The sequence below is a fragment of the Henckelia pumila genome, chromosome 1 (assembly GCF_033568475.1).
Source record: "Henckelia pumila isolate YLH828 chromosome 1, ASM3356847v2, whole genome shotgun sequence".
Taxonomy (NCBI): domain Eukaryota; kingdom Viridiplantae; phylum Streptophyta; class Magnoliopsida; order Lamiales; family Gesneriaceae; genus Henckelia; species Henckelia pumila.
The window spans coordinates 119,873,430-119,886,282 of record NC_133120.1 but is presented as its reverse complement, the minus strand read 5'-3'; the positions used below and the strand labels follow the sequence as shown (position 1 = coordinate 119,886,282).

Genomic DNA, 12,853 nt, shown 5'->3' with positions numbered 1-12,853 from the left:
TATTTACATTATAATTTATTTTTATATATCCCTCCCCATGTTACTCAACATCATTATTATTATTATTATTATTATTATTATTATTATTATTATTATTATTATTATTATTATTATTGGTGATAAATATAGAGTTAGCAGATTTGTGCGAATAAAGGCTATTCTATGTAAGATGCCGTAGCCCACAGATTGTACGTGTTTGCTTCTTTATAATTATAATTATTAAACAAGAATGGTCAAAGGTTTCGAATAAAAGATAGGGGAAAATATCTTTCACGGAAGTAGAGACTATTTATTGATGACTAGAAACTTAAATTTACTAAAATATATTCCTTAAAATCTAATATATATATATATATTAATTATTATTAGCGGTGGAGATTGCACATGAGCAAAGTATGCTCTAGGCAAATATTTGACCAAGCCCTCTTTCTTTGATTTAAAATGCTTGATTGTTGAGGGAATTAACTAATTTGTCAACATGTATGTATACAGTGGGGTGGGCTCAACAAGTGGTGGGAAGATAGGTAAGACTCATCCTTTCTAACTAATTTTTCTTTAATTTGTAAAAAACTTTCAAAATATCCACAGACCACATTTCACTTTTTGTTGCAAATAAAAAAGTTGTGTAAATCATCATATTATAGTAATGTTAAGAACACAATGTTAAGCAATTGAGGGGAAAATTATATGTACATTTAATGGTATATATATAAAGAAATCATTTTTGCTTACCTGATTTAATTTCCAGATGTACTAACCTGAATCCAGCCAATAAAACAAACAAAATATGGAGATGACCAATCAAATCAAACCAGGTAGGATTTTGTGAAGAAAATTCTTGTTGGATGAGTTTCTCATGTCCCTTTCGTTTCAAGTCTATCCAGTTATCCTTTCATTAGTATTGGCCCATACACCCCCATACTAGTGGAAGCACATAATTGTTACTCCCCATCTATTATTAGCCCCCTTTTCTTTTATTTACATTCATTGTTTTCTAGATAAACATCTCCACACATCCATATATATAACACACACAATTTTAGTACTAGAGTGCTGATCTAATTATAATATCTGACGCCACATAAGCCATATTCGATATCATTTTCTGGTGCACAAGTCACCAACTCGTATGAATGGACTATAAATCTGAATGTTACGTAGTGTTAACTACCAACATATCAAAAAAAAAAAAAAATACAATTGCCCTTAAGAGGGTGTTCAAGTTGGTGGATTAGGTGAAGTTTTGACCAGAGGTCAGGAGTTCGATTTCCCCTACCAACACCTTTTTGGACTAGTCTGTCACACAGGGCTTGCCTAGTGTGGTTTACTGACTAACGTAGTTTGCAGGTTATTGCGTTAGTTCGGGGATTTACCCAGTGCCCATCGAAGATAGTGGCTGCGGGTTTCCACGTCAACAAAGAGTTAGTTCGGGGATTTACCCAGTGCCCATCGAAAATAGTGGCTGCGGATTTCCACGTCAACAAAGAGTTCTCACGTCACAAAAAAAATACAATTTATGGTATTAAAAATACGTATTTTTTTGGGCATATAGGTGCATGAATAGTAATTAATTGACGAGGAAATGTAGAATTACATGTGTGTGAAACATAGATGGGGAGACCATGCTAAATGTCAGCAGCAAAACCCAGGGGGGGATGAACTTACTCAAACAGGTCCACACTCCATGCATGTGAATCCCACCAACTTGCTCTCGTTATCTTCTTTACCCCACACCTCAAAGAGTAGCCTACACAATACCGGCACTCGTATTTTCTTTTGTATGTACGTATTCATCATTATATGTACAACGTATATCGATCGACACAAAAACTCTTATGATAATCGTCTCATGATCTCTTATTAATTGATTTGATCATACAAATATTTAATTTTTTATGTTAAAAATATTATTTTTATACGGTCAAACAATATCACTATTGATATTTAATGGAGTTTACACATATCGAAGAACTTGAAAATGTAAGTAAATAGTACTTAACAAAATAAAAAGATGATAATTTGAATTGGTAGCGACCCCATCTTCCTCTGAATCTTCCTTACTAGGGTTGACCCACCTTACCCACATCTTTATATCTCCAGATAAAAATAATATTAAAAAAGATGATGTACAATTCATATAGCAACTATTTCATGTTGTTATTATAATATATATTTCGCAAACAAAATTAGGGAAACCTCTATGTGTATATATATATATATATATCCACCCCTCTTCCCAACAACTCATCATTTCATAATTCACTCGTTTTCTCTACATACACAATTTAATTTGCTTCATATATTATATCGTCAAATGGAGGCGAGCTCAGCAGATGAAAGCATCAGTGACTCCACATCAGTCACGCCGCCGCCGCCTTCCGCCTCAGCGGCAGCCATGACCAAGTCTCCGGCGGGACTCTGCCGTGTCGGCAGCGGGGCTAGCCTCATCATCGATTCGGAGAACGGGATCGAAGCGGAGTCCAGGAAGCTGCCTTCTTCGAGATTCAAAGGCGTGGTGCCTCAGCCTAATGGTAGGTGGGGTGCGCAAATCTACGAGAAGCATCAGAGGGTCTGGTTGGGTACTTTCAACGAAGAGGAAGAAGCTGCCAGAGCTTACGACACCGCGGCGCAGCGCTTCCGCGGCCGCGACGCCGTCACTAACTTCAAGCCATTGTCGGAGACCGAAGACGACCGTGTAGAAGCGGCTTTCTTGAATTCTCATTCGAAAGCAGAGATCGTGGACATGCTGAGGAAGCACACGTACGGCGACGAGCTCCAGCAGAGCAGGAAAAACCACGGCGTCAATGGCGGGAGCGGCGGCAAGAGACACGGGACCTTCGGCTTCATCGACGGCGGAGACGCGGCGGCGAAGGCACGCGAAAACCTCTTCGAGAAGGCGGTGACGCCCAGCGACGTCGGAAAGCTCAACAGACTGGTCATCCCGAAACAACACGCGGAGAAACACTTCCCTTTGCAAAGCGGAACCAACACGAAAGGGGTGCTGTTGAATTTCGAGGATATGTGCGGGAAAGTGTGGAGATTCCGATATTCTTATTGGAACAGCAGCCAAAGCTATGTTTTGACAAAGGGTTGGAGCAGGTTTGTGAAGGAGAAGAATCTCCGGGCCGGCGACATTGTTAGTTTCCAACGATCGACCGGCCCGGACAAGCAGCTGTACATAGATTGGACATCGAGAAACAATGGATCCATAGTGGGTTCGGGCCTGGTTAATCCCGGACAGATAATCCGGCTGTTCGGAGTGAACATATTCGAGGCGCCGAGTAGAGTTCATGCCGCCGCCGCCGCCGCCATTGAAGATATTGGCAGCTGCAGTGGGAAAAGGATGAGAGAAATCGAGCTTTTGGGATTGGACTTCAGGAAGAAACAGAGGGTTATTGATGTTTTGTGACAATTATAATATATAATATCCATTTAGTTTATGTACTTAAATCACTTTTTCTGGATTTAATTTTGTTTCGTTTTCTTGCTTTTTTTTTTTTTTTTTTTTTTGTAATGTTGATGTTGGAAGTTGCCACAAAGTTCTAATTGTATAGTATTTTGACGGAAAAAAAGAAAGGTAAATAGTTATATGAATTAATATTCCATGATTAGAGGTGGAGGGAATTTGAAATATTAGAAAAAGAAAGATGTTGTTCCTTGGGTTTTAAAGTGTGACATTTACCTTTTATGAGTAAATATCGATTCTATTGGTTTTTTTTTTTGCATTTTATGGTTAATTTTGTGATGGATTGATAACATCATATTAAGAATTAAGTATTTGCTGACTGGATGATGAATAATCCCTATTGTAATCTCTAGAAGATAAGGAGATCGAACAAAAAAATGAACCGAAATCAATTTTCTAATACACTTTCTTTTAACTTTTTGATCAACACGTACATTAAAAAATTGATTTGTATGTGTTGGCCTAATGTGTTGGATTTCTAATCATACATATCCGATGTTTGAGTAAAGCTTCTTTGTTGTGTGTATGCATCGTACCGGTTTACCTTCCCACTTGCATTTCTTGTCTCGCAATGTAATCGATTTGACAGATACAAAACATTTTTAGTATTATATACACATCAACAACTATATATATATATATACACACACACACATACACACGAGCGATATTTTGATATATATCTAAAAATAAAAAAAAAGTAATATTTTTTAAAATTTTCGGATCAATCAAAAAATGTATCTAACAAAATAGAATTATGACAATATTTATTTATATTTAGAGACATATATATGTATGCATAAAAGATTACGTATGTTTTCTCCTAAAAATTAATACTAGATCCATCTGGCTCCGACTCTATCTATATATATACCTACTAGATATATATGATGCATGGATCTAATCATAAAGCCCATCTTGAAAGGCTGTAAGTAAATCCTTTTCTTTTCCCACCCCAAATATCCCATCTCGCATCTTGGGATAATTTATGCTACGAAAATTTAGGAATAATTTATTTATTTATTTATTTTTAAAATGTAATTATTTTTTTTATCTTTGACAAACTAATTTATACTTTTTTTAAGGCAACCTCTTGTAATTTATTAATCACTGAGTAGGTCCTGAATTACAAGATGAATCAATCAAAGTTGAAAATCTCTAGGCTCCCACACAAACTGAGAAGATGAGGAAATAGAAAAAGTAGCAATAGAATGAGCCACTCGATTTGCAGAGCGTCGCACATGGCTAATGAAAATGTTACTCTGAGAATCCAAAAGATGTCTGATATATATCTGTAGCAATGGATCGATGGATCCTACATAACTGAGGTTATCTTCTCTTTTATTGACTGCTTGCACTGCAAAAAGAGAATCCGAAATGACTTGGTGAATCTGAAGATTTCGTGCAACGACAACCTTTAATCATTCCTTAACTGCTAATAACACATCGCGTAATAGAGAATGAGGCTTATCAATTCTATGTCCATAGACAACCACAGGTTGCCCCTCATGGTCTCGGATCACCCCCGCAATAGCAGCCATATTCAACTCTTCATTATAAGCAACATCAACATCCAATCTAAGTTTGTTCAACGGCGGGACTGCCCAAACCAAAGAAGCTTCCGTATGTATCTTCGTAGTCGACGAGGCAATTGAGGCTCGAGCTTGTCTAAAGTGAACATGATTTATGGAATCATGGCCATAATTATAAAAGCACGCGATTAAGTAGATGGAAACCGACCCAAATGGAACAACACTAGATTGAAATCAACATTTTATTATTCATTTCACTTTGCTATGTAAAATTATAGACGAATTCGGTTAAGTTAAGGCTACACTTTTGACTTTTGTTAATGGTTTTCATCTTTTTCAACACATCTTTAATTGAGCCATATTGCATATAGGTAGTGTTTGCAACCTCTAAAAATAAGTGATTATGAAATTCTCTTAACAAATTTATTAAAAGAATCTCCATAATCAATTATTTTTAGAGGTTGCAAACACTACCATAATATACTCGAGAGATTAATTAAGTTAAACTTCTGTGCATTTTCTTGGTGACTTCGAATGAGTTGAAATGAGAAGGTTAACTTATAATTATGTGGCCACGTTCTGGCCACACTTGATTCGATTATATATATCATTATTGTCAAATATACTTTTAACCCAATTTATAGGCTTTCTACTCTATCTTTTCTTCTTTTTGGTATATATAGTACGGTTGAATTGGGATTGCATTAAAATATCAATTCCGCCTTTTTTAAGGTAATTTCCCCCAAAAATAAATTCATTTCAAATAATTAAAAAAAAGTTTATCTTTTCAAAATTTATATTCTTACTATGATCTAATTACATTTTTATACTAACACTTAAGGTGTCACAAGTTAATTATTTAAGTTCAAGGGTTTATTACGAGTTTAATATTCAAACATATATTAATAAACTGTGTAATTAACATAGCCACATATATAAAAATTATTTTGCTAATTACTAAAACATTCATGAATTAAGATTAATTAGTTAACAAAGTCAACATTTTAAATCTAATCTAATAATACCTTAAAAAATCGAATCTAATATTCACCTATAATTTTCGCCAAAGATGTTGTATGATGTATCGGATTATCTCTCATAACCCCAAATAATAATAATAATAATAATAATAATAATAATAATAATAATAATAATAATAATAATAATATCTCAATTTTGAAATTACCCAGTAATTTAGGGTTGCAGTTGTCGTACAAGCTTTAATGCTGGAGCAGAATAATGGGATCATATTCTTGCAACTTGTTTCAAATTATACTAACCGACGTTTAACATGTTTTTTCCCCTTTTCAAAATTAGGTTTTTGCTTTTTAATTTTTATTATCATTTTACACGATTAATCTATCATTGCACCGAATATCATAAGAGCACGTTTAATGATGAGATGATGTTGGTGAGATGAAGTTGATAACTTTATTGCATGATGATGTCAGCAATGAAGACTTTATTGCTTGGTTCTACGACACTAGTAGAAAAGTTACAATATAATTCGCCAGTTTTTACTTCGGCAATCAATATTGCCGAAGTAATACATATCTATTTACTGCGATAATAAAATTAATGAAGCAAAATGAAGTTTAGACTTCATCAATTAAAAAACACGGGCTTCACTTTAATTTTTAAGTCACATTTTACTTCGGTTCACGTATTTAATGAAGTAAAAAAGGACAAAATTAAGTATTTAATTTCTAATTGATAATCGATTTCACTCTCGCTCAATCGAGAACCCCATTCTCTCTGTATCTTCATTCTCTTCTTAGGCCATCTCCAACCACAAACACCATTTTGGTGCAACTTTTGCACTAAAATAGTGCAATTTCTGCACCAAACACAATATCCATCTCCAACCCATTTACACCAAATCTTACACCAAAAGGAATATTTTCGGAATATTCCTTTTATTTCATATATATTAATTAATTTTATTCAACATATTTTTACAAACTATATAATTAATTTTGCGATTATAAAAAAATATTTTATCGTTAATAAATATTTTTACATATTATCTAAATAATATTTTAATTAATTAAAAAATATTTTATTGTTAATACATATAAATATTAAATTACGTATTTGGGTGATATTGGAGGATCTGGATCTAATTTACCACCGTATTGATTATATGTTTCGATGTTGTCGTTTTAATTGTAGTTTGAATTATGTGTTTTAATTTGCATGTGTGTTTCCATCATGGATTTCAATTACGTATTTTTAGTTTCATTATGTATTTTAGTTTGTATTTGTATTTTAATTGTCAACTAGTTGTATTCCTTTATGTATTCGAATTTTATATTTGTAGTTCAATTTATATTTATAGTTTAAATATTTGCATTTGCATTACAAAATACAATTATTTATAAAATAATTATTTAATAATTAATTAAATGTTAAAAATTAAATTAAATTAAATTAATAATAATTATTTATTGATTACATTAAATGATTATATATTAATTTTTTTAAATAATATATTAGTTATTATAATAATACCAAAAATATTTAAATAATATTTAAGTATATTTAAAAACAAATAAATGATAATAAAAAAAATTTAAAAAAAAAATAAAATATTTGCACCAAATTTGGTGCGAAGGTGGGGGGCGCTAAAATAGCGCAACATTTAGCGCCCCCATTGGAGCTCCTTTGCAAAGCACCATTTTAGCGCAGCGTTGGAGCTGCTCTTAGGGCTTTCTCTAATCTCCATTCTCGATCTTCACTTCTTCTTGCTGCCATCAATTCCACTTTGAAATCTGTTCACTTCCACTTTGAGATTTGTGGAACCAATCTTCGAGAACACATTTGTTGGGAAGTTTTCTGTAAGCCCTGATTCCATCTCCTCTTCGTCAACCCCACGACGTTGTAATCTCTGTCAAGAATCTCAAAATTCATCGAGTAATTTTTCGATTTAAAGATCTTCAATTTATTTCCTCTCCTTTATCCCTACAATATCGGTTTCAAAAATCATTGGCGGAGTCGATCTGCGACTTCGAGGTTACTTTTCCTTAGTTAGGTTATACTTGTTCACATAGAAACGGTGTTGTTTGTTTTTTTGTTTGAATTTTGGTCTAGTATTTCTTTCTATTCGGGTGTTTTGTGATGAGTTCGAGAGCGAGATATCCGCCACCGGGAATGGGCGGTGGCAGAGGAGGTGGAATGAATTATAATGCTGGAGTAAACCCGAGATTTCAACCCTGAAACCCGAATCAACAATACGCACAAAGGAATCAGATTCCTATTAATCTTATTTATTTGATTGGTTAGTGTTATTGTGTGATGTTTTCTGCAATATTTGTAGTTATTTTATTGTTGTTCCTTTATGTTGGAAAGTATGCACTGTTGGTTTTAGCTGCTACTGTTCTATATTAATGTGGAAATCAGAGGATTACTTTGCTTTTGTTGATGATGTTGTCAGACATTTACTTCATCCTCTTCTGTTTTAAACAAAAATTCTCGGCAATTTTGCTTTTGAGGCTTGCGTTTCAGAGCCTGCGAGTGGTGTACGGAGACTTGGGTACACTTGACTGTTTGAGGACATGGTATTTCCTTTGTGATGGTGGTGGTGTTGTGTTTCCCTCATTTTTCACGCTTCTTTCCTCTAAGGTGTGCTTTGATTTTGTTAAAGCTTGATCCTTAGCAAATGGAAGTTTAACCTATTGAATTTGGGAGTTTCTGTAGAAATTTGGAACCACGGGTTTAGGTGTAGCTACAATTACTATCCAGTTATATTATTATTATCTCCTCGTGCCATTGGGATTCTTCCTGTAGTGACCACATATATATAATCGTGTGAATCTTGCTTTTATATTCAAACTGTTTCTGTAACCTATCATCCAAATGATAATTGTGTTTGTTCTTCATATACCTTTGTTGTATTTGATTTAATTTTGCTTTTTAAGATGGTATTGTCGTTTTTTCTGCCTTTATCAAGTTGTTAATTGGTTTTGCTCTAAGAAGTTGTGAAAATAGAAGAAGAATGGAATGGAGAAGTAGGTGACTGATCTAAATCTGACTACACCCACTGGTTGCTAGTAGAAGTTCTTGGTTGGCATTGATCATTACCATTCTTCAAAGGATAACAATGAAGCAAAAAATGAATGCTGATGGTACTTGTACTAGCGGATTCAGATGTGTGCGGTGTGGGTACCCCATTGAATCGCTTTACATTCAGTACTCCCCAGGAAATATTCGGCTCATGAAATGTGTAACGAAAGTTTCCCATTTTTTCTCTTATTTAATGTTTTAACTTCTTCAGTTTGAGCATTTGCTGATTCTTTTTTTTGCGATTACTTTAATTGTTAGGAATTCTGCAAAGCTGCTGTTGATGAGTACATCGAGTGTGAATTCATGGTAAATAAGTAAAGAAACTGGAATTAACAGCTCACATATTAAGTTTCAAAATATATTTTTGGTAATTTTCTCTCTTATTTATAACCTAGATCCTCATAATCGATTTGATTCTGCACAAGCCAAAAGCTTATAGACATCTGTTTTACAATAGATTTTCTAAAGAGACTGTGAATTTCAATGTTCGTTTCTTTTATTTGACCTAGTTATTTGCTTGAAGGACCTTTTAGGCAGATTTCATATTCGAATAGTTTTGACTAGGGGTGTAAACGAGCCGAGCTACTCGTGAGTAGCTCGTGAGTAGTTCGGTCAAAACTCGACTCGAGCTCGAGCTCGAACTCGAGCTCGAGAACATACAATCGAGCTCGAGCTCGAAATATATGTGTTCGAGTAGCTCGCGAGCTACTCAATAACACACATAAATATAAAATATAATATAAATATATATAGAAATATAATGTATATAATATTTTATTTATTTATTTATTCATATAATTATTTATTTATATATATTTATATATAATTATATATAATTTTCGAGCTCGAGTAGCTCGAGATATAGACGAGCTCGAGCTCGAGTATGAAATTAACTACTCAATCGAGCTCGAGTAGTTAAATATGAGTCGAGCTCGAGCTCGAGTAGTGTGCTAATCGACTCGGCTCGACTCGATTACACCCTTAGTTTTGACTAGTGTTGTGTACTAATGTAAGTGCCATTTTGAATTTCCAACTTTCGCAGGGCTTGTTATGGAAATCAATTTTGGCATTCCTTATTCTGGACATCTGTATCCATTGTTTAAATGTTATAAATTATTGTTCGCCTATAATCTATAGATTAAAATAATGTACGACATGCCTTAGTTGTACTAGACAGAATGTGGGTTTTGAGGATGAATGAGAATGAATGGACTTTGCCAGTGACAATTGTTTCATTTCTTCTGAATTTGTGTAAGGGGGCATCACCATTCTTGATTATTCCGATTATCAGACCATTTATGCCTTTAGCACACTTGACTGTTTGAGGACATGTGCACATGGACGCTAGTACAATCTAGAAACAGGAGAGGAGAGAGTGTATATATGGATGAAAAATTAATTTTTTATTTTATTTTTTCTTCACTTGCCCCCTGAATCACAATTTTTAAAAACTGTAGGGGATAGTAATTTTTTGAAAACACGCATGAGAAAGCAAATGCATATTTATTTGACTTGGACATGGTATTTCCTTTGTGATGGATTTTGTCTGCATGGCACAAGTATGTGCAAGATACTACTTGTTTACACGTGATTTTTCTCCCTTTTCCCTTGGAAAATATTATGAAAACTTCAGAAACTGGGAAAAAGAAATTTTAACATGGTGTTTGAATGTACCTTTTAGACATTTACATTAAGATGATTTTGAAATTTACAAACTTGTAGCTTTGTCTGCTCGTCGCCCTACCCTACTAGATAATGAATTTTAATCAACTATTTCATTTGAGGGCCACCATTGTTTTTTTCCATACAAGCATTGACATAAGATTCATGCTCCCAAACATAGTCTTAGTCGAAATATTTTTTCCATATCTAATTATGCTCTTATATTCATACTTTTACTAATCTCTTTTTTTTATTTAAATATATTGCATTGATCTAGCGATGTCAAGCACCTTGTCCTCCATCTGTTTGTTATCTTCAACCAGCATATTTTCCTGCTCATGTAGGGGAAGGAATCAGGTAAGTAGCAGCACAACTACTTTGTCTATATTACAAATATTTTGCCGGAGGAAACCACTTAATCCAAAAGATCGAGCTCATGAAAGGTAGAGTAACAATAATTTTATACTTCCACAAGTTCACTTATGTTTGAACTGGAGATTGATTACTCATACCCTAAATTTATATCCTACTCATTGTGTGCACATATATTGAGGAATAGCTTAAAAAATAGAAACTACTACCAACTTTATGAAGCATAAAAAATATTGAACCCCAGATATTTTGCTATGAAAAAATATTGAAATTTATATGTGTTGGAAGAGTTTAGAGTCTGCCATTACCTTGGGTGAAGTGTGGTTAGTAACACTTAGTTTTCCAATAAATTTGAGTTCTCTTTTCTGATTCAGTTTTAAAAATAAGAGATTAAGGTTCGATTTTTTGTTCTTTGCAGAATTTGAGAACAAAATATGTAGGTGTTTCGTTTCTTTCTCTTTCCAGTAAACTTGTTAATATAATACCCTTTCCACAAATTCATAGGTTGAAACACCCCTCGTTTCCCCTCATGGATTAGTTGCATCCAAGTATTCCCCCATGTGGGCTGGCTTGTACTCTGGTTTTGCCCCAAATAACAAGGTGAACTTTCTCTACAACTATTGTTTTTCAGCTCTGGTGTTTTTGGTCGATGTTTCACCCAAAATGTTCTTCACTACTTGCTCTTCGGTTCGTCTCTTTTTCTTTATATTTTTCATCCCATTTGTTTCTGCTTATTTTTTGCCTTTTTTCTGCTTCTACTATACTGTTTTCTAAATCTGAATTTTTATGTTTGGAACCTAAAAATCGTGGATATCTGAAAAAATTACTTGTTATACCTTTGGTTTGTGGTCTAGGCCAATTGTTTCCAGTTGTATTATGGATTCTGAACATACCATCCATTTCTTAAAAGCTGAGGCCTACTGCATTTTCCTGTCCTCCACGGGCACACATGAAAGCAGTATCATCTTTTCTTTCGCAGACAAATCTGTGAGATATTTGATAGTTTTACTTTACAAACAAGATGATTAATGTTCATTAACATGTCAATACTTTCAGGTAATAGAGATGAGGTTGAAGCAGATAGGATAAAGTTGAAGAAAAATGGCGATAGGTCCGCCGACGAAAACAGTAAATCGAAGAGAGAATGAGAATGTATAGATCATTATCGGTTCCTCCCATAATAGAGACGAGGTTGAAGCAGCGAGAAATTTTATTCAGAATTGTATATTGAATTTTATTACTGAATAAGACCTGCTATGTGTTGGAACACGCGTTCTCTGATCACACAGATGTGATACCCGGAGCAGCGGAAGTTTAAAAATTTTATTTTTCGATATGGAACGATTTCATATCGTGGGTATCAAATCCAAACGATTAAAATCTTGGTAAAAATAAAAAATCACAATTAAATATTTTTACCTCTTCAAGCAATGGCTTGATTAGTGGACTCCAACAGATTTAATCTGCTCTTGTTGTAAATCTCGAAAACCAATGACTTGTTCGATCAATCTCCGGAATCAGGTTCACGAATAGAAAACAGAAATCCTCTGATTGATTGCACTAGAAATCAATCAGATATTTATCGATGAGATTAAACAGATTTGATCTGTCAATTCAGAAAGTGACTTTTCAAAAAAATCACAGAGTGAATTTTCTCAAAAGGGAGAGGAGAATTCGAAATTCCCCTTATAATATAAAGTGTGATTTTCGAAAATTGCTTGATCAAAAATTGTGATTTTCGAAACCTACACACATATAT

General features: G+C 33.9%; 2 protein-coding genes across 2 annotated transcripts; both read left to right on the top strand.

Moving 5' to 3' along the window:
* Positions 1-2,195: 2,195 nt before the first annotated feature.
* Positions 2,196-3,719, top strand: LOC140883740 (AP2/ERF and B3 domain-containing transcription factor RAV1-like). The gene has a single exon (XM_073290325.1). The coding sequence runs from the start codon at positions 2,201-2,203 to the stop codon at positions 3,407-3,409; it is 1,209 nt and encodes a 402-aa protein (XP_073146426.1). The 5' UTR covers positions 2,196-2,200; the 3' UTR covers positions 3,410-3,719.
* Positions 3,720-8,570: 4,851 nt separating this feature from the next.
* On the top strand, positions 8,571-12,242 carry LOC140873826 (protein ARV 1-like). Its single transcript, XM_073277102.1, has 8 exons — positions 8,571-8,619; positions 8,974-9,220; positions 9,319-9,366; positions 9,456-9,545; positions 10,103-10,148; positions 10,234-10,379; positions 11,067-11,079; positions 12,151-12,242. The coding sequence occupies exons 2-8, from the start codon at positions 9,098-9,100 to the stop codon at positions 12,240-12,242; spliced, it is 558 nt and encodes a 185-aa protein (XP_073133203.1). The 5' UTR covers positions 8,571-8,619; positions 8,974-9,097.
* Positions 12,243-12,853: the final 611 nt, after the last annotated feature.

Excerpts from the sequence above, each read along its gene's own strand:
- LOC140883740 (XM_073290325.1), top strand. The coding sequence starts at position 2,201 with ATGTGTATATATATATATATATATCCACCCCTCTTCCCAACAACTCAT.
- LOC140873826 (XM_073277102.1), top strand. The coding sequence starts at position 9,098 with ATGAAGCAAAAAATGAATGCTGATGGTACTTGTACTAGCGGATTCAGA. Across the intron at positions 9,367-9,455 it reads ACATCGAGTGTGAATTCATG|ATCCTCATAATCGATTTGAT; the intron begins GTAAATAAGTAA and ends TTTATAACCTAG. Across the intron at positions 9,546-10,102 it reads AAGAGACTGTGAATTTCAAT|GGCTTGTTATGGAAATCAAT; the intron begins GTTCGTTTCTTT and ends CAACTTTCGCAG.